We start from the raw sequence: 22,287 nt of genomic DNA on the forward strand, positions 1-22,287 counted from the left end.
CATCAACTGCTTCTGTCACATCAATTTTATTCTGGCTGGACCATTGTACACAATCCATAAAAGTGCAGTTCATCTTTTCCACAAGCCCACTGGCTTGTGGATGATAAGAGTAATCCTCCTGTGTCTAATTACATTTTTCTAAAAATAAAATTAAAAAATCCTTCATGGATCTTGACACAAATTGGACACCAATATCCGAAACTATTTCTTTGGGACATCCTTCAGTTAGGAATGCTTTCTTCAAGACACTGGTTACCCCGTTTCTGTTAAGTTCTCCCATGAACCCCACCTCCCACCATTTGCTGTTGTAATCAACTAAAATCATAGCAAATCTTAACTTCTGCAGAAAAGAATTGAAAGGTCCAATGGAATCTATAGCTACTTTAGACCAAGGGCCCTCCAGTATTTCAGTAGATTGGAGGGGAATGGGACTAGTTTCAAAACCTTATCACTGTTGGCACAAATAGCACACCTTTCAACCATCTCAGTCATGTCATTATCCATACTCTGCCACCAATAATGCGCTCTAACTTTTCTTTTGGTAATCGTCTGACCTAAATGCCTCATAATTATTCTTTTTATCAGCCCACACGGAGGTATAATTTTTTCTCCTCTCATCAACATGCCATTGTTTACAATGGACAACTCATTTGCTTTTTTAGGAAATGGCTTTATATTAAGGGGTAACTGCTTTTTCCTTGGCCACCCTCCTGTAACATAACTGGATACCTCCTTTAGGATACCATCCTCTGTAAATGCCACATTCCATTCATGTTCTGTAAAACCACATTCGTTACGATCGTGGTTATTAAATATTCCTCATCGCTTCAATCGGAAACATTATAATCATTAGGAAAACGTGAAAGTGACAAATAATCGGCTCTGATATTTTCCCACCAGACACAAGTTCAATTTGAAAATTATACTGTAATAATTTTGAACTCAATCTTGCTATTCTGGGGGATGGTCTTTTATAACATTACTCTTCAAAATGTTAACCAATGGCTTATGATCCGTTTTCAGTCTGAACTTCCTTCCCCAGACATAGAAGTCATAGAAGTTAAAACGTTCAATGGCCTGAAAACAAGCCAAAAGTTATTTTTCTATAACAGAAAATAAATTCTCATTCTCTCTTAAAGTCCTTGTTGCAAACCATACAGTTTTTTCAAAACCCTCCCTTATCTGAGAAAGGGTAGTACCCAGGCCTCCTTTACTCTCATCTGTCATGATAGTACACTACTTTGAAAGATGAAAATGTGGTAGTATCTCTGCTGAAACAATATAATTTTTCAGTGCCACAAATTCATTCTGACACTTTTCGGCCCACTAAAATGTTTTTCCCTTTTTTAACAGCTCTCGGAGACTGGACATTTTAGCAGTCAAATTTTTTATACATTTTGCATAAAATTTGCACACCCCATAAAAAGGATGCAACCTGTTTGCACATATCTGTGATAGGAGTCTTAACTATAGCCTCAACCAAGCTTGGTTGTGGTTAAACCCCTTTCTCAGAGTTGGCATGTCCCAAATACTCTATGCTGTTTTTTTGGGAACTCACATTTTTTCATGTTAGCCACAATCCCTGCCTCCTGCAACCTCTTTAAGACTTCATTCATGATTTTGTCATGTTCTTCACTGTTCTTTCCAGTGACTAAAATGTCATCTTGCAAAGTGGCAAACCCTTTAACTCCTTTCACAACTTCCTCCAGAATCCGTGGAAAAACATGCCACGGATGCTAGTCCAAATGGCATCCTCTTGAATTGCTGAAAAGCTGTCAGATGTCTAGAAGAGGGATCCAACTCTATCTGATGATATGCGGATGCTAGATCAATTTTCTAATCACGCTTGTGCGGAATATGAAGGTGAATTGCGCTAAACGCTCACCATGTCCTGTAATACGCCCCCAAAACAGCCATGTCTATACCCCAAAGCCCACGGGTATGGCGTAGGTTTTTTTTAAAAGTAAGTAGTGTTTTAATACCACGCTGCCCACTGGCCTGCTTTCTGTCTGATGACACTATTGAATTTCTTCCTAGAATTACCCTTGTGGTTCTAGGGTTGTGGTGAGATAATCATCGCCAAAATTGTAGTAGCCTCTTCCATTAAAAGTCAGGAAACTGTTGAACATTGAAGAAGTTTACGCAGTAGAACCACAACTCTTGGCAGTGTCAGGACAACTGCCAGTACATAGAATCCTCTCAACCAACCTCCCTAAACATTCCACATTCTAACCAGAATGTTGCCATGTCAGTATGACATGTCATGACATTACCACAGAGTGCCAATCTTTTGAAGTTAAGTGCTTGCAAAACAAATATTCTTATCTTGTAAAACTAACATCCTTGTAATCATCCTGTTCGGTCAGCCAATATCTGCCCCCACCGGTGGCAGCCCTGAAAGTAGCAAATAGTACAAGAAGGACCTGCCCTTTCTTTAAAAAAAAAAAAAAAAAAGTATATAGTTTTCTCTGCCCATTTTCAGAAACTTTGGTTCCAGAGGAAGAGACTGACATTAATTCAATAAAAGATATAGCATGCCGTATTTTTCCAGACTGAACCACGGTAATGTCTGCTATTTGGGCCCTCCAACTCATACCATTGGTAAACTTACGTTGATTCAGAACTTGGCGATGTGATTGGTCGATCCATTGCAGTTTTATCACATTTTGTAATGTAATTCCAGTGCTTTTCTCACAGAGCCTTTTATGGGCATGGGCAGAAATGTCTTTCCAACCATCTTCACCCCTAAGCTCTTCACCTGTCTTCATTCCGAGGCCACCCTCTCCACTTCCAGCGCTCAATGTGGTGAAAAGGCCTTTTCAGACTTAGTCCCACAAGAAAGAATGCTTCTCCTCTGTGTGTGCCAATTCACTAGCCATTTTGTTCCTCAAAAATCACTTAATCCCCCCAATGTTTTGCTGGTTTTGATGGTGGACAGTTGACGCCGACTCCCGTGGCCCACTTCTAGCCTCAGCCCTACCACCAAGATGCCTTCAAACATATGTGCATTATCCAAGAACCCTCATTCATTCGAAATTTCTTTTGTAAGTAAAATGGTTTCCTCTAAAAAAAGAATCTGAATCTGGTTGAATCCCCACTGTGTATACAGTACATTTTATAATTATGACCACAGGTCTTGGCAAATTAGTAGTATGCTCACTGTGAATATATGTGATATTCAGTCGGGAAGATAATACCACCAGAAGCACACCTTGTAGACATTTTTCTAGGTTGAATACCCTGAAATGATTTAAGTATCTAGCTATTAGATCAAGATACTTTATATTATATTACATTTTGGGAATTTTATTAGGGATACTTTTTCTGGTGACATATAGACTAATCCTTTCACTTGGGTTGTTTACCAGGGCAAGAATAGAATCAATCAGTGTCAAAGAGGTGACGTAGACTTATGTATGGTCAAATGTACGATCCAGTGGCAGATTTATGCCTATGTAAAGTCTAAACTCGATTGCATTAGTCTAAGGTTTTGGGAATACTCTTAGAATATAGTTGAGTAAAGGCAGGTAAAATCCATCATGCACTAAAACACTGTGTAGGAAGCTGGCCTGGTGTGTGGTGGGCACCTATGGTGTTTACACCTAATACCAGGTCCAGGCAACCCCTATTAGTTAGTGAGACAGTGTCTAGGAAGCCAGGGCTCTCTCTTAATAGCTATGGTGAGCAGCCAAAACTTATCAAGAGGAGTGTAAAGCACTTACAATACCACAGCAGTCACACAGTAGCTTATCACACGTGAAAGGACACACAGTGTTGCAAATATAAAGCTAAGTTATTACTGTAACACTAAACTAAATTACTTATAGGCAGTCCCCAAACTGGAGGTAAGTACACACTATATATACACAATAAGTATTAGGAATTAGCATAGAAAAACAACAAGCACTGGCAAGAAATAGCAGAAAATAGCCAGGGCGCTATAGGGTGACCAAACCATATACTAAAATAGTTGAACCAACCCAAGGATGTGGATTAGTCAGAGGGGAGCTGTGAGAACTTGGGACCCCTGAAGGTGAGTACTTAGGTGACCCCTAGTGACCAGGAGAGCAGAGGTAAGTTACCTGGTCGTCCCAGAGACTAACAAGAGGACTTGGAAAAGGAAGATTGCAAGACAAGGACCAGACCAGTGGAACCCAACGGTGGATTCCAGATGTAGAGGATCTGCAAAAGAAGGAAGCAGAGCCCGGTCCAAGCAGGAGTGTTCAGGTGGGGCAGGAGCCACTACCCACACTTCTGATGAGGGTCAGCTGTGGAGCCCAAGAGCTGCAGAGAGGTCCTTGGAGTTGTGCAGATGACTGTCCTGCAAGGAGAGGCAAGGGCTCACTGTCTCCTACATTGGACAGAGAGGACCAAGAGGACCAATCAGAACCACCCCCTGTATTGGAGGATCCAAGCAGCTCCTGTGGAGAGCAAATCCCAGCAGCCCGACTTCGTTGTCTTAGGTGCCTGCGGATGCAGGAGAGAGACTCCTTCACTCCAAGAGAGGTTCCTTGTTGCTTCTTTTGTGCAGCTGAAGTCTTGCTGACCCCAGAGGATGCACAGCCGTGGAAATGTTTCAATTGCTGGAAGGATCTGGTAAAAAAGTGTTGCAAGGCCAGGTTGTCTCAGGGGTTGCAGGCCTGTTTGGTTCCTGGGAAGTCCAGCAGCAGTTCTGGTGGCCAGGAGCAGAAGAGACTGATGCAGAATAGTCCTGGTGGAGTCGTGCACGCCGAATCTAGGGACCCACCCACAAGGGAGTCCCTAAATAGCCCTAACACGGGGTTTGGTCAATGTGCAGGGTGACCACCTATCAGAGGGTGTCACTGACGTCAGTCACCTGTCCTGACCAACCAGGTGCTTTCAAGGGCCTCTGCGCATCGAATCAAGTGGCCACCTGGAAGAGCTCTGGGCACCACCCATGGGGTATTGTTGGACCGGGGAGTGGTCACCCCCCCTTTCCTTTGTGTGGTTTCGTGCCAGAGCAGGGACTGGGGGTCCCTGGACTGGGCAAACCGGATTATGCAAGGAGGGAACCAAACGTGCCCTTCAAAGCAAGCCGGAAGCGCGGGTAGGTTACCCCTCACCAGCCTTGTAACACCTATTTCCAAGGGAGATGGTGTTGCATCCATTCTCCCACAGGAAATCCTTTGTTCTGCCTTCCCCTTCTTGAGCAGGTCAAACAGCAGGAGGGTAGAAACTTGTCTCAGGGGCTGCAACAGTGTGGGCTGCCTGCAAACCCTGGAAGACTGGTAGGAACAATACTGGGGGTCCTCTAAGAAGCCCTCAGAGTGCATGGAATCATGCCACCAATACTGGCATTAGTATTGGGGTATGATTCCGACATGTTTGATACCAAACATGGCTAGGTTTGAAGTTACCATTATGTAGCTGGACCACAGTTGTGGCTAGTACACGGGTAAAATGGCTGTCCACACTTACAAAGTCCAGTGCATTGAAACTGGAGTTCGCTGGGGCACCTCTGCTCATTCAGGGGTGCCCTCACACACAGGAACCTGCACCCTGCCATATGGGCTAGGAGGGCCTTCCATAGAGCAGACTTCCATTGACCTGGTGCACTGACCAGTAGTGAAAGGGTGCGTGCACCTTTTCACGCAGGCTGCAATGGCAGGCCTGCAGGCATAGTTTGCATGGGCTCCCATGGGTGGCATAATACATGCTGCAGCCCATGGGGGACCCCTAGCGTACCAATGCCCTGGCTACCTAAGTACCATATACTAAGGACTTTCAAGGGTACACCAGTGTGCTAATTGTGGGGTGTAAAGGGTACCAAAACAGCCAAATTTAGAGGAGGGAGCACAATCACTGGGGTCCTGGTTAGCAGGATCTCAATAAAAAACAGTCTAAACACACTGATAAACAGGCAAAAAGTGGGGGTAACCACACCAAAAAGAGTGGCTTTCCTACACACTGTCCTAAAAGGTTTGGGTCAAGACTGTAGTAACAAAAACAGGGGTCAAAGAGGAAAGGTATATAGATAATTTAATGGTCCTCAGGGCATTTCCCTAACTTTCAATATATTGTGTGCTGCAGATATGGCAGGTAGGATATCTCACCTGGCCGTGCCACAGTGATTCAGGAGAAAAGGGATCGTCCCTTTTTCAATTGTCCCACAAGCTTTAGATAAAGGACACAATACAATCAAAAGAGCAAGTTTTGTTGTGAAAATTGACATTTTGTTGAGATTAGATCCAACCCCCTGTTAACAATTCACATCAATAGTACCCCACCCTTGTTTGCTTGTGTTTCTAAACAAGGTTGAGAAGATTCCTCTAGATCACCCAAATCACAAATATAGGAATCAAGAGAGGTAGGCTTTAGTGGGTGTAAAATGAAATGTATAACGTACATTTTAACAAAAATGATCCTTCTGAACAAAACTGTAATAAGTCATTCATAAAAGAAAGGATGTAATCCACAAACGGGCCAGTCCATGCTGCTAATTATTGTACTTGGCACTAGTTATATGATTGTCTTCTCGCTGCTTCTGCCCCAGGGGTTTGATTGCCAGCACAAACATAATGGAGAAAAGAGACACCCTTGTCTCATGGCCCTGTTCAGATGAGCCGTCTTAGAGAATCATGCGTTTACCTTTAATTTGGTCATGCCTACAACACAATAAAAAGTATATATTTTGTAAAAGATTGAGGCAAATCCAAAAGTAGTTGGTACCAAGAAAATAACTTTCTAATCCAACTTTTTAGAGGCCTTCGTGGCATAGTAGAACTTCTAGAGCAAACTAGAGTTCTTACAATTATCTGTTATATTTACCACTGCATTTTCTACCGCCTGGTGGCCTGTGGTGAAACTGGGCTGATATGGAAGTAAGGTGGTCAAGAAGAACTGAGTGTAGCTTGTGCGTTAGCAGTTTAGGATATATCTTAACAACATGATGTACCTAATGTCTGGAATGGTATGAAGAGGGATGCTATGTTGGATCTTCCCTTATTCTGCAAAATGTGTTGGTGTGGGATCTTGCACAGTGGTAAATCCTTGAGCCAGCAAAAATACAAAAAAGCCAAGTGGGCTCCTCGAGGATATTGATAAAGGATTGTAAAAAAATTGTGGTGAGACTGGCCACCCCATAGCTTTATTTATGGCCATCAGCAGGATGGCTACTTCCATCTTTTCCTAAGTAATAGATTTGGGGCCTCATTTAGAGTTTGGCAGATGGGTTGCTCTGGCACAAACATCAAAATATCCCCTTCACTATATTAAAAGTGCATTATATCCAATTGCACTTGTAATACTGTGAATGGGATAGTAATCACGTATGTGACGGAGTAACCTGTCCTCCAAACTATAAATTGTGCCCTTAGTATCTTCTCAAGTATTGAACTAGATTGATGGAAGGTTATCTGACTCTCAGAATGCTTGTTGTTTCTCTTAATCCAAACTTGGGCTGGGTAGAGCCACATGTAGTATTCTACAAAGGCTTACCCAGCTTTCTGTTATTGATTTATTATACTTGATGTTATGGATATAGTTATGTCTGCTGTTCTTTTAATCCTTGCTTGCCATGCTTTCTTTTTTGGAACCATCTTTTTATTTCAACAGTTTCTCAGCTACAGTTTGTGACTTAGACATGACAGAGCATGAAATATCATTGTCTAGTTGCACAATACCATCATTGGTATAGATAGTATTGAGTTACAATACGATATGTATAAACACAGTATTCCATTGAAATAAATACCAAGACCTTCCAATCCTCCCCCAACCCTTATAGCTCTCCGACCTCTCCCCTAGTTATCCACCAGTACCTCTATATGTGGTCCATTGTGTCCATTTTTGTATTTCTTCAAGCAGCTGCAGCCTTGATATACCACGTGCTCCCCCTGCTGGCACCAGTCTAGGTCATGTTCCCAGTCAGGGATCCCGGGGGGCCCACACGCTCTCCATGTTCTTGTACTGTTCTGCTTAGCTACCCCTGCGGCAACCAGATCTTTGCATATTTAGGCCATACTTCCTCTCCTGTGATATGTAGAAGTAGCCACAACGGTATCTGGAGACCTGTGACCCTTTACATAGTTTGTGTTATTTTCCCCCTGTATTGCTGGATTAAAGGGCATTCCCAGAGGACATGAAAAAGAGATCCCACCATACCGGATCCCCTAGCACATAAATCGGAGTCGCCACTCCCAATCTGTGGAGCAGTGATTTGGAGTAGTATGCCTTGTCGAGGACCCTGAAATGTATTAGTCTGAAGCAGGCCCTTATTTCAATCTCTCTCTGGCTCTGGATCACCTCCGCTCACTCATCATCTTCGATCAACCCTATGTTGCTCTCCCAGGCTGCCCGCAGTGGATCAGGGAAGTTGTTCATTAATTTCTCATAGATCAGGGAGATGTCGTCATGGGATCAGACAGTAACCTGTCCTCCAGTGGAGATGATTCCAGTAGTTGCCTCCCCTCTGGTATATGGCATCACAATGCGTATCCCAGCTGCAAATGTTGAAAGTGCTCGGATTCTCCTATCCCTTATTCCTGCTCCAGGTCTGCAAAAGTCAGCAGCGATCCCCCTCCTCCAAACGTCCCCCAAATGGTCAATGCCCATCAGCCCCCATTTTTGAAAGCCTTGCATGTTTCCGACCTCCCATAATAATTTGCTTTCCCATAAAGCGGTCCTGCTTGTGAGCTTGCCTTCCCATCTCAGAAATGTAGTTGCCTCCCGCCTTGTTCGCACCACTGATTGAGTGTTTGGTAGCAACTGGTCCTCCCGCCCCCTGCCGTATGGGATTGATGTATAGCCTTGTACACCCATTGCTTCCCTCTCCACTCGAAATGCAGGATCGTGGCTATTTGCAAAGTCCCAATCATTTATCGTGCATAATTGTGCCGCCCATTAGTAGGTACATATCTCGGGAACTGCCAGCCCACCTTTGCATACTCCATGTTGGAGCTTAACTAAGGAAATTTGGGAACTACCCTCCTCCCACACGAGGCTACACAGCTCGCTGTTGATTTTCCTAAAGTACTCAGGCGGCACCCTATATGGAGTGTGCTGTAGAGTATATTGTAATCGTGGGCGGGCTACCATCTTAAAGAGAACGGCACATCCCATCAGGGAGACAGAGAGTCCCCGCATTGTGTCACATCAATGCAAAGGCACCCTAGCTGGGGGAGTAGGTATATCTCAATGAATCTGTCAACACTGCACATTATATGTATGCCCAAATACCGGAATCCATCTGTTGCCACTGAGGCAATGGAGCGTGGTGGCAGTATAGGGGTGCTCCCCGCAAGGGGGAAGATGAGGGACTAGTCTCAGTTGATTTGGTAGCCAGAATAAGTTTCACAAATCTGGAATATATGGGCAATCTGTCCACTGTATTGTGAGGTCTTGTAGCATATAGTTGAATATTGTATGCGTAAAGAGAGATACTCTCTTCCCATCCACCTCCTCCTACTATCTCCCATACAATAGGGTGTTGGTGAATCTAAGCCACAAAGGGCTCCAGTGCCAGGGCAAAGATCACTGGGGACAGGGGGCATCTCTGTCTTGTTCCCTTATAAAGGGTGGAAGAGCGCATCGTTTACTCTTACTCTTGCCAAGGGGGCCTGATAAAAGAGTTAATCCAAGTGCAAAACTTGGGACCGAAGCCTAACCTGGTGAGGGCTGCAAAGAGGTATGACCATTCAATACTATCAAAAGGCCATCCGTGCGTCAAAGGAAAGCAAAACTGCATCCTTGAGTCCGGGAGACTCACTCATATGCATGACCCTGTATAGACGTCTCCGATTCAGTCTAGTACCTCTGTGGGGCATAAACCCGGATTTGTCCAGGTGGATTACGGTTATGACTTTTTTCAGTCTGTTGGCCAAAATCTTTGCCAAAACCACGTTTAAGAGGGATATGGGATGGTAGGAACTACAAGCCTCAGGCCTCTTACCCTTTTTGGGAATTACTACAATGGTGGCTAGTCACTGATCTAATGAGAGGATTCCCTCTTTTCTGGCCTCATGGAACATGTTTAGCATGTACTTTGCACTGTGGTTCGCCACACATTTGCATAGCTGTATTGGGAATCCATTTGGCCAGGCTGCCTTCCCTGACTGGAGTTCTCTGATTGCACTCCCCACCTCCTCCATCAAATCTTGCTCCAGATCGTCCCTGTCATCACTAGAAAGACTCAGAAGGGAGATATCTCTCAAAAGGCCTGCACAGTCGTCCCCGTTATATATAGTTGTGGACGTGTATAGTCTTTCATAGTACTTGGTGAAGGCTTCTGCTATTGCTTCCCCAGTGATGAGTGTTAATTCTTCTCTGTTTCTTAATGCCACTACCCAGTACCTCCGCCTGTCCCTTCTTTCAACCCAGGCTATGAGTTTGTTGGCCTTATCGCCAATGTAATAGAGGAAGCGTTGCGTAGCTAGTGCGTATGTCCTGGCCTTGTTTTCCGTTAGGTCTCTGAGCTCCTGTTGTAGGAGCCGGAGCTTTTGATCCTGACTCAGCCGCCCCCCCTTGCAGTATTTCTACTTCTAGAGCAGCTACATCTTTTTCTAATTCCTCACACTGGAGAATTTGTTCTTTTATAATCCCTCCAATCAGGGCTTGGGGGTGACCACGCAGGACCTCTTTAAAAGCCTCCCTGAGGGTACACGGTGAGGCAACCATCACTTAATTTTCCCAAAAGTATTGAGCCATTGGTTCCCTCGTTTTGTCCTGAAAGGGTCTATCTTTAAATACCAGGGATCTAATCTGAGGATTAGCGTCCATTCCCCACTGGGGAATGGTTGGTAATTCCCAACACGGGGTGTATGGCCCCATGGATCTGTCTGGCATGGGAATAAATACTGAGTGAATATATAATCTAAACAGTGCTCTATTGTGCACTGTTGAGTAGTATGTGAACTGTTTCCCCATTGGGTTTTGTTTGTGCCACAGGCCCATTAGCCTCATTGCATCTACGAATGTCTTGAGTCTGCCAACGTCCATCCGCCCCTGGACACCTGACAACCTGTCACTTTTGGGGTCTACAGTATCATTCATATTCTCTCCCAGTATCAGCGTACCCGTAGGTAATGTGAGCAATACTTCACTAACCGCCTGGAAGGTTTTTGTGTGTAGTGTCGGAGGCACATATGTTGAGTGTATGACCCTCCTAAGTACCTGTTTGCACCACAGATCTGCCGGGTATTTGCCAGGTGTGTAAGGGACAGGCGATTTGGCCAAACCTCCTTTGCCCCTGGAATTGGATATGTAGCCTGAGTGAGCTAGAAGGGAGTATCTCTTGTGGGCCAGTGTATCAGTTTCCCCTCAGGTGGGTTTCCTGTAGTAGCACGAAATCTGATTAAATGTCTGCAGATGTATTGTAGGACAAGGCCACTGACGTTCCATGTCATGATCTTACTTACACTGAAGACGAATCCCTGGAGTGAACTGTGCTGGGATGAGAGGCAGTGTGCTCCCTCCCTCTCCCCTTGTGTTTAAAAGGCTCCCTTGAGCCAATAAGCTGACAAGTTCACCTAGGATGCACCTGTGCGCCTTTGGTGTGGTACTCTGACCTGTGAAGACTTGGGCAGCATTTCAGCAACCCCAGATGAGTTTTCTCTGCTTTCTACTACTTCTGCTCTCGACTGATGAAGGACTAAGCCCAGAAACAAGTGTGTAGAGATAACATCACTACCTGCACCAACTTTGGTGATGAAAAATTACAGCAACTGAAATAAGCTTACTGCATTTACCAGGATGCAATGGGGTGAACTGTTCTGGGATGAGAGGCAGAGTGCTTTCCTCCCCCTTGTGTTTAAATTAAAACATATTTAGCAAGGACATCAGGGAGCATTTGAGAAATGCGACCATCAGCTATTGAGCACTCTCGATTTTTGTTTAATCTTTATACCATACGTAAAAGAGCCATCTGCTTATATGTGAAGCCATTGATAGGACAGAATTCCACAAAATGATTGTGTACAGTTGGGTTATCAAGCAGTCTGCAGTAAATTAAACAGATTCCAGTTTTCTGAAATTCCAATGTCTCATGACTGACTGCTTACATTGCGCCCTTTCTTATTTTCTTGGTTGCCCTTATAGCTAAAAGCTCTGGGGTTGATATGCTTGTTTTATGTTTTTGATCATGATGCTGTGTGTTTTATTTCAGAATTTGCTCAGTCAAAGAATAGTGCTTCACTGCAGATCTCGCCCCCTGAAAAACAGAAGGAAAGGCAAGAAGAGATGGTGAACGAGCAAGGAGATACAAAGGTACAGCAGAGTCTGGCTCCAACCACCAGTGTGAAGATGGAATGGAAGACATTGCCCGTACAGCCTAGGTATATACCATGGAAGACGGCCTAGCAAAGAACCTGGCCAAGGACAAGGCAACAAGACTTAAAAATTGACATTGAAGGCCTTCCATAAACATAGGGCTGAACATATTAGCTTTAGTAATAACATAATGTTGCTTAAAATGTCACATAGACTTTTGAATGAGTACTAATAATATTCTTAGTATGTTCCTTAATATTTTGTATAATTTAAACCGCCATTTCTCTTCCCTGTAGTACATCACAACACAAGATGTATTTTTTATTGCTTTTGCCACCCAGCTCACCTTCCTTGTCTCATCTGCAAAATCATAAAATTCAAACTGAGTTAACATTCATTGAGTTGTAACATTTATGTAAGAACTTTTTGAAGATTTCTTTCAAAGTCCAGCTGGACCATAGAAATAGCCCTAACTTGGGGTGTTTAAATGCTTTGGCAGTGACATAGCGAGGTTGTCGAACTAATGCAAAGTAAACCAAGCCCTTTGCCTTTCTTGAATCTCAAAGCATGAATCAATGTTTTTTGTTTGTCTCTCAGAAAGTCCACAAGTCGTTGCAGGGGCAGTGGTGCCCCTCCCACCTTTGGGTTCCAGTCTCACTGCACTGACTGCACCTGTGACATCCACATCACTGTGCATTGTATTTAGAGATCCACATACATATTTTGAGTCTCTCTGACTCCTGCCTCATATTTGATATTGGTCTTTGCCATTAGAATGCCTGTCATTGGGAGCAAAACAGTTTACTAAGCTATCTAGGGCATCATTGTCCTCACGATATTTTGCTGGTCTGTGTGTCTTTCCTGGAAAACTGTATTGAAGGAGTATTCATTAAACTATTAGGAGGTACCAGTGGTTATTTTTATCTATTGCACCACATTGTGAATTCCTTCTAGTGTGGGCAGCATACTGTGTTTCACAAATGAGTGGAGCTCGGAGGATCTTGAAATTTCCAAGTGGCTGTGATTCTCTAGAAAGCAATGGCTACCAGTTTGTCAAGACCTCTAGTATACTCTTTGTTTAGTGATGGGTTTTCTCTAATGGTTATGAACATTTGTTGAGGCAGAGTCATTCTTATGTAAGTGGATGGGACTCATAGTTTTACTAACATCAGAGCTGTCCTGTTGGATCTTGGGGTACAAGAGAAGCACATGTACAAAATTTGCTCATCCTTTGTTGCATCTCCATCAACAGTCATTATTGTAAGGATAAATGTTATGGAATTTGTCTTGTCACACTATATACACCTGTGAAGGATAAAAGACGGATTCAGTAATAGAGGCTGCCCGTAGACATTTCTTGGCTGTTTGACAGATCAGTTTTGGAGCATATTCAGTTTTGTCGGTGTATAACTGAATAAATAACGTCTTACAAGTATCTGCAGTGTGATTTCCTAATGTGTTTTGTACCTCATATTTAAGGTATTTATTGTATTCATAAATAATTGCAGTCTTTTTTGTGAGTGATTGATCAGTATCCAGTTGTTCTGTTTTGAAAGTGTCCTCTTTGTGTTCACATTTGCGTTGTAAGCAATCAGCCTTTAACAGTCCTTGCGTTCAAAGAATATAAGGTTGTGGTTTTAATGATAAATTCTGAGTTTGTGGCTTTTGTAGTGATATTTTAGGATATTTACCATTCCACAGGAATCTGTTCATTATTAAGTTCAGCTCACTCAGTTTAGTTTGAGTGTAGGTGAACAGGAGAGTTCTGATTGGAGAGAAAATTGTAGAAACACGCATCATTTTAATGGCATTGAGCCTGCCTCACCATGAGCATCTTAATGTTTTCTGTCCTATATCTTCTAATATCTTGGATTGAAGTTGGTTTAGAATGGTGTGTAGACTATTTGGAAATGGAATTCTTAATTATGTGATATCAGGCTGTAATTTGAAGTTACTTTAAATCTCCTAAGCCCCAGAAAAGCTGAAGAAAAGGAAAACTGCAGGTGTCTCTTACTCCTCCTCTACTGCGTTAGGTTCCAGTAGATAGGAGCATTAGGAGCCAGATAGACCTGTCAGACAATAGCTCATATGCACGTAGTATGTATACAGCCCCTACATTTAGAAATCATATGTGCACACACACACACACACACATTGAAGCTAGTATCTTTCACTTTATGATTATTATTCACCATTTATCTATAAACTGTTTGCATAGAATGATTGTAATTAATTACACACAACCCAGCAGATCATATGTAAATTAGACCAAAGGTTTTCATCACGAATCCCTGTCTATTAGTATAAAACCTGCCCAAGTTGTAACCAGCCACCTAACAGCAAGGATATATTAGTTGCTTAAAATATGCTGTCATGTAAAGCCCACCTCTCCTTACCTTATTGTTATATATTTGAAGGAACTAATATAAAGGCCTAAGGTCAGAACTCTCATTCCTTCTAACACCTGGCCTGTATCCCAGACTGGGCCCTTACAATGGTGTCTTAAAGACCTTTCATATGCATGATAATGTATCATTACACAGGATATTTGAACAGTGCTCCTTCTTCAAAATATATCTACAATCAACTGCTACTTTTTCCTTCTTCCTACAAGATGAAGTACACAAGGTCACAAACAATTTATCTGCTTTGTTAGAGCGAAATGCTAGGGAAAAAAGATGGCAGTTCAAGCATACATTTTTATATGTTGCACAAAAATAGTTAGCCTGTTTTCTAGACTCTACTTGGACAATGCACTATATTCATTCCACAAACAGTGACCATGCTAGCTTACTTCTATACATGTATTGTATAAAACATTAAAAGTACACATAGAAGCCTTACTACACACATCACCCCCGTCTTTTGTGCAGATTGTTATGGTTGACAATATTTTGCCTCCTTTCTTTATGCATTTTGGTACTTTAACAAATAATTTTAATGTCTTCATAAGTTAAGTGTGTGTGTGTGTGTGTGTAATGCTGAGCATCTCCATGTTATGTGTAAGGATATGTCCCTTATGCATCACAATTGCTCAAGGGATTTTTCTTTCTACATTACTCAGTGCATCAGGCCATCATTTCTCTGTTATTTTTCATTAAATAACTCAAGAACCAAATCTTGTTCTCACTACACTTCTTTAGAGCAGCAGTCGTCAAATAAGGAACGCTCAGGAGCATTAGTTTCTTTGTAGTAGTGGTATTATATTCTGTTCATGCACCTTGCATGAGTTGTGTTCTAATTCATTATGTTCAACTTCTGATTCACACTTGGAAGACCTTCTTTGGTCTATTGTGTATTCAATTTCTTCATTATTAGTACTACAATCAGTAGTGCACTGCTTTCTACTCTTACTGGATCAATTAAGGAAAGAAGAATAGATGTTAAGTACCATAATGTTTGTGAAGTTTATTCCAAAGTATATCTTAGTTCAATCGAATGCGAGGGATAGTGGCCAGAGCCAGTTGAGCGGAGTGATCTGGTGGGGGTGTGGAAGGAGACACAGTGCATCAGGTAGGCCAGTCCGACGTTGTGTATTGCTTTGTATGTGTGGGTGAGTAGCTTGAAGGTGATTCATTTTTTTTTTATTGGTAGCCAGTGGAGGGTCCTCAGGGCCTGGGAGACATGTTCTTGGCGTGGGAGGTTAAGGACAAGTCTGACGGCGGCGTTCTGGCTGAGTTGCAGCTTTTTGATGTTTCTCGTCGTGGTGCCGCGTACAGAGCATTGCCATAGTCCAGCTTGCTTGTGACTGAGCCTGGGTGACTGTCCTGCGGCAGTGTGCTGGGATGTATTTGAAATTGTTCCAGAGTTTGCGAAGGGTGTGCCAGCAGGAGTTCAGTTAATGTCCCCTTACTAGTGTCTTTTATATGTCACACTTCTTCTGTCATGTCTGATGCATGTAGAATTGTTTCTAGAGTTTGAAAAAAGGCTGGTGGATTTGCTATGTTTAACAGCTGCTCATTTTTTGTCGCAGTATGCACAGCCTGTAGAGCACAGTTATCATTTACTGATTTTAGTGTTACATCCTGTTTTAATGGTAATAAAACGACATTTAGCTAACTTGCCAGGGCTTGCATATAACAACATATTGCTGCTACTTTGCTCTCCTGGACTGCAGATGTTGCAGCTTGATCAGCTGCAGAATTGCCTTTTGAGTGAATTCTCTCTAATGTGCCAGTGTCTGCTGTATGCTCACCACCAGTTTAAGCGTTCTGCTGAAGTCAGCTTTGTGTGCCCTGAGGTGTTTTGGCCTTACTGCCTTCACCCAAAAGTCAGACTGAATCAATGCTGTGTTGCACTGTCTAGAACCACCAATTACCTCCTCTTCAGTAGGACTCTTTTTTTGTGAGTCATCATGTGTTGTGGTCATGACTACTTTCTTTTTAAGGTGCCTCTTCAGTCCTGATCACCATTCATCTCCCCCCCAACCCTTAGGACTGTCCTTTGTCAGGTCCTTGGCAAGAAGGAGCAGCTTTAGAGTCTGAGGTCGTACCTCCACAATCATGTAAAGAAGGAGAATAATGCTCATCAGAAGACTGACATCTTTCTGGAGCCCTGATTTCTTTCTTGTCTTACATGTTTTGTCCCCTTATTCCTCATCTTTATGTTAATAGCAGAATTTATTTTTGCTGAAACCACCCCAGAACATCACACACTCACTTGAGATCGCTGCATTAGTTTATTTGGTTCTGGGTCCACATCAGATTTAGGTTTTTAAGTTTTATACCCTGGATGTCTCTTCCAATTGGGTCTTAAACTTGACAGATAATTTACGGTAACTCCACTTCTTTCTGATCTTATTAGTCACAACATACCTTTTTTGTATGGCCAATAGAGCTGCATCGCTTTTAATGTTACTAAGAACTATTTCAGCTATGGTATCTGTGTTTCCTTTTAGTTCCAGGACCACTGCAGGTGAGGAACCATGCGCCTCATTTATCTGCTTTCTTAAAATAGCGGGTAATGCAGCTATTGAGGGAATGTCTTGCAGTCCTATAGAGTCACAGATATGCTTTTCTATCAGTGGCATTTCTGTGGATTTCATTCCATCCCCATTGGGAGTCAAATATTAATTAACTTTTATTTATCCGTCGAAGGTGAGTGAGGATAAACTGCTTCCAATTTACCAGTATTATTAGTACATATAAGAAAAATAAATTATTTCTTATATATGACCCTCACCCACTCTAATAGTGGGATCCTTCATCATCGGTACCACCTGAGCCCCTAAAAGCCGAGGTGGTCTCAACTTTTTTTTTGGAGCACTTAATACAACCTACGGGGAGTCTAAAGATAAAAATGCCCATCAAGGGTATTCCTTTGTTAATGACCTTCGATGGTATGCTTAAAAATGCAACATGGAGGGATATCTAGGTTTACTGTGGTCCTACCACCCTTGCTTATATTTTCAACATGTTTCAGCCCTAATGCTGACCTACATGAGGTCCTGGGCTTTCATCAGGGATTGCAAGATATATGTTTGCCCACAAACCAATGAAAGTGACAGGTGTGACAAGCCCAAAGAGAGATTACAACAGGGACAGAGCGCTTGTATGCTTGACCCTAAAAAGGCAGAGAGAGTCTAATGCACTTACGTCGTCACATGCTGCTTCCTCACCTAATTGGGGCTCGCTCTCTCTAAACTCTTATGCTTATAGAGAGAAAAAATACTTAGTTGAATTGCAGGCCCCGTGTTTCAAAAAAGTCAAAATTTAAAATGTATATTCTTTTTTTTAAACATTTTTCTTTTCATTATTGTCACTGCTCTCATGATGTCACAAACCCATATAAAATCAGGTTTATAAGGAATAAGTAACCATGTGTAATCAGATCCATAATATCAAGTATAGGGTCAGTCCTGGAACAGTTGTTTCAGTTTAGCAGCTGGTTTCTATGGCAATTGGTTGAAAGAACAAGATCCTATGTGAAAGATACAAAGCACTTTCTAAATATTCTCAAAGCGGTCACATATAATCCAAACACTGTAAGAATGGTCTGTCTGAAGAGTGTATTCTCTAGACCTTCTAATATTTGAATTCTTCCTCTGAGTCCCCCTTGTAACAGAATCTCTAGGGATCCTGCTTTCACTTTTTGTTATTGTCCGGTCTTCTTAGTAACAAGAATGGAATTTCATTTTGCTTAGATGGGCAGTGTCCCATTATTGCATTTATAGTGGGTGGATTAACGACAGTAGCATGTGTATATGTAGGTGTTCGAGTAGTGCCTGGGATTTAATTGCCATGCTGATGTAATTCCAGCTGTTTCAACTGTGTGTACATTGTAGTTGCCTGTCAACATTTACCTAGTCTTTCTGTTTATAGTTGACCCCTATCTGGGTGAGGTGTGTATGTTGTTATTGTTAGTCATATCTGTCCTGGAAGTGTCAGGGATCCCATGTCAAACATTCTGTAACCTCCTTTAAAACTAGGTTGGGTGTCTGGAAGGAGGAGGTGAAAGCAAATAGATAATTTAAGCTTTATTCCATCTTCCAGCTATCCACAACTGACAGAATTTTCATCAATTTTCTAAACTGTCAAAAGAGGGAAGGAACATTGGAGATTGGAATGTTGCAACATGGCTAAGGAAAGGAGGTGGGAAAACAAAATACATAGGGCCGAATTTCAGAAAAGTGGTGCTGCATTCAATGCAGCGCCACGTTTGCTGCGCCCCCCTAACGCCACCATGTGTGGGCTGTATTTAAGATACAGCGCACCATGGCGGTGTTAGGATCAATAGCGTCAACATTTTTGATGCTATTGTGGCACTTTGCTCCACTAGCGTCAAAAATTCTGACGCTAGTGGAGCAAAGTGCAAGGAAGCCCATTGATTCCAATGGGTGCGTCCTTGTAGATTTCATTGCGCCATTTTTGTGGCCTCCTTGCACTGGAACACCCCCTTTGCATACGTTATGCATGGCGCATGCATGTGGCGGCGCAAAGGGTCACAAAGTGGCGTCATGCATTGCGCCACTTTGTAGATATGGTGTGGCGTTTTTGGCAATCGAACGCCACAATAATGTTAGAAAAATGACACTAATGTGGCGTTAGATGGCCCAAGGCCATCCTTACATTTGGGCCAAAGTTTATAGGTAACATTAAGTGCAAATTATGAGTGTTCTATATGTGCGTACAACAATTCAGTGAATTTGTATGAATCATACCATGCTTGAGAATCTACTAGTGCATATCCGTGCATCTGCAGCTTCTATTTCAATCCATAAATAGAATACCTCAATGGTATATGGAGTCAGCTGTGACCACTAAAATGGTTTTACCCACGGTTAATGAGAATCCCCTTGCTGTCAGATGGGCAGCAAGAGAAGTAGGCCGTGTTCTCTGGTGTGTCCACTGTTTCTAATTCTAGCTCCTCATCTTCTCCACCATTGATTCTAAAGACTCAAATGTGATACTCTGGATTTAAACAGACTCTTTTTAACTTTTAAGCACTCCACAAACCTCAGTTGTATAAGGGTACACCTTTCTGAGTCCAAAAAACATCCTTGTACATCTCCAGTTAAGTTTGTTTGCATAACTTATTTTTGGGGTATGGGACCCCAGAAGCCCGGCCCCATGTTGGGAGCCACATCCCACTGTTTATTGGGGCACACCCAGTAGATTCCCTAAGCCCTAAAAGGAAACTGTGATCTTTTGGGTAAAAAGGAAATCTGGCAGGTGCCTTGCTCCTTCCTGCTGAGTTATGCTCTCGTAGTTATGAGTCTCAAGAATCAGACAAACCTGCAAGAGAATCTCCCATCTCTGGGTAATATGTATAGAGTCCCTCACCCTGAAATCAGTATACACACACTGCTATTGGTAGTTTTTACTATATAATTATTTATGATACACTATTCATCTACACATCTTGCGCATTGGAATGATTATAATTATTATTAACAAACCAGGTAGATTAGTGCAAAAGTTTAAAAGGCCACAATCGTATGTCATTCAATGTCCCTATCCTATTAGTCTAAAATCTACCTGTAACCAACCATCTAGTAGCATGGTTATATTAGTTCTTTAAAATATGCCACCTCATGTAAAGCTCCCTTATATGCCCTACCATCTGGCCTGAAGTGAGAACTCAGTATTTAAGTATTTTCTCTAGCAGTGTGTCTGTATCTCTGACCCCACTCTAACATCAGTATCTTAAATACTTTTGAAGTTGTAAGGCAGGGTCTTCTTAAAAGAGACTTGAGCCATTCAGATAGGAGGTAAGTAATTTATTTCACGCTAGGCCCCTAAGCTACAGCAATACCAGGTATATCCTGTCAGGGTTCTATTCTCCCGCCAACTCTCCTTATTTCCTATCTTCCACTCCACACCACACACCTACACTATGTTATATGATTCACTGTCAGCATTCCAGACACTAGCTCAGACTTAGAGAGAATGGTGACTCAGAGGATACTACCCATCTCCCTTTCTTACAAACAACAAAATCCCCTTGCACATAAAGAGCTGGAGCAATCATTCACAATCCCTCAATCTCCAACATGTGTGGCTTACACCTTGACTCAACAACAGACTTTTAAACTCTCCAATACCCACATAGACACACAAAGATAACAAACAGATGCCACAGAAACACTGTGACTGGTCAAGACATGAGGCTTCCCAGACCTCGTATCACACAAAGAAATTAGACAACTAGTACGTTGTGACTACCATTACCAAGATGTGCATGTCCTTCTTCGACATGAGACCCTACCACCACTTCCCCATCCTTGCAAGGACACCATACAATATTTATGAACACAGGTCATGTAGTTACATGTGCAGATTCACCCAAAAGCTATGGCACAGAACCAACGACAAAGACATCCTGAAACAACACATTCAGGATGCAAAACATGAAGTTTAACCATACATCACCTCAACTCAAAATTCTTTCATGTTTTTGTTATTTCTTAGTTTAACTTGTAGGGGTTCCAAGTCCAGTATTTAAAAGAGTGGCGATAGGAACGTGTCTTGTACCACTTTCTAGATGGAAGTGCTTTGAGAGTGTGCCATTTATTACAGTGTTATCTTTGGGTCGCTGGTCAAGTAACCCAATCTTGTGCTCACTGAGAACTTCAAACATCTAGGGCCATTGATTCAAAGCTTTCACTGCCTCTAGTCTGATTCTACAACACACAAACTCAAATTCATCTTCGGCTGAGGCTGTGATGTTGGTTATGAGTCTAGTAATAAATGCTGTTGATCTGCATTCCCGAAAACCTGCCTGATCTGCCTTAACCATGTGAGAAATATCAGCTTCTATGTAAGAGGTCTGTATCTTTTGGTATGTTGTAGAGCTTTTCCTTCTTTTGGTAATTGGTGCTTCTGCAAAGATAACTTGTGGTGGTTTGTTGAGGATAAAGCTACCGTATGAATTTGAGAGGGTTTAGGCCAGGTCTTCCATACATTTTTGGTAAAATTTCAAGATGAAACTTTCTGGTCCAGGTGCCTTCCTTTTTTCATGATTTTGACTGCCAGCTTGATCTCTTTCTGAGAAAGTACTACTTCAAGAAGGGCCAGTTCAGCCTCAGAGAGTAGTTTGGGTTGAACATTCTCAATGCATCCTTTAAGTTTCGTTTGGTTGTATTCATGTTTCACTGAAGTATACATGTTTGTTGAAGTTTTGAATATTTTTACAAAGTCTAAATTATTTGTTTTTGTTTTTCTTTTTTTTATTAATAGAAGCAATTTTTGAATTTTCCTTTCTAGTTTTAAATTTGTTTGCCAGCGTTTTGCTGGATCTACTACTGGTGATGTGGTATTTTACCTTGGTTTTTAGTAAGACATATGTTGCTGTTTGCTGCATATGTGTATTTTATCTTGATTCCGGAGGGAGGGAAGGAGAGAGAGAGAGAGAAATAAAGAAAAAACACTTGTTTTGGCAGTAAAGGTTTTTAAGCTTTTTGATTTCCATAAACAGTTTTTTGTTTTCTTTAATGGGATTTTTCTTTTTGTCACCTTCAAAAGTTCCACGCAACATGATTTTATCCGCATCCTAAGTAGTTTTTGTTATGGTTACTAGTAGTAAAAGTCTTGTATTAAGGCCAAATGAGTATCCTGTTTTGTA

General features: G+C 42.2%; 1 protein-coding gene across 4 annotated transcripts in view; it reads left to right on the plus strand.

Moving 5' to 3' along the window:
- The window catches only part of CCDC74B (coiled-coil domain containing 74B), a 185,249-nt gene that overhangs the window by 93,559 nt on the left and 69,403 nt on the right, over positions 1–22,287 (plus strand). For all 4 annotated transcript variants that reach the window (XM_069215139.1, XM_069215142.1, XM_069215140.1 and 1 more), the window contains exon 5: positions 12,122–12,290. In XM_069215139.1, the coding sequence (XP_069071240.1) occupies positions 12,122–12,290 (169 nt within the window). The remainder of the gene's footprint in view (positions 1–12,121; positions 12,291–22,287) is intronic.

The sequence above is a fragment of the Pleurodeles waltl genome, chromosome 11 (assembly GCF_031143425.1).
Source record: "Pleurodeles waltl isolate 20211129_DDA chromosome 11, aPleWal1.hap1.20221129, whole genome shotgun sequence".
Classification (NCBI taxonomy): Eukaryota; Metazoa; Chordata; class Amphibia; order Caudata; family Salamandridae; genus Pleurodeles; species Pleurodeles waltl.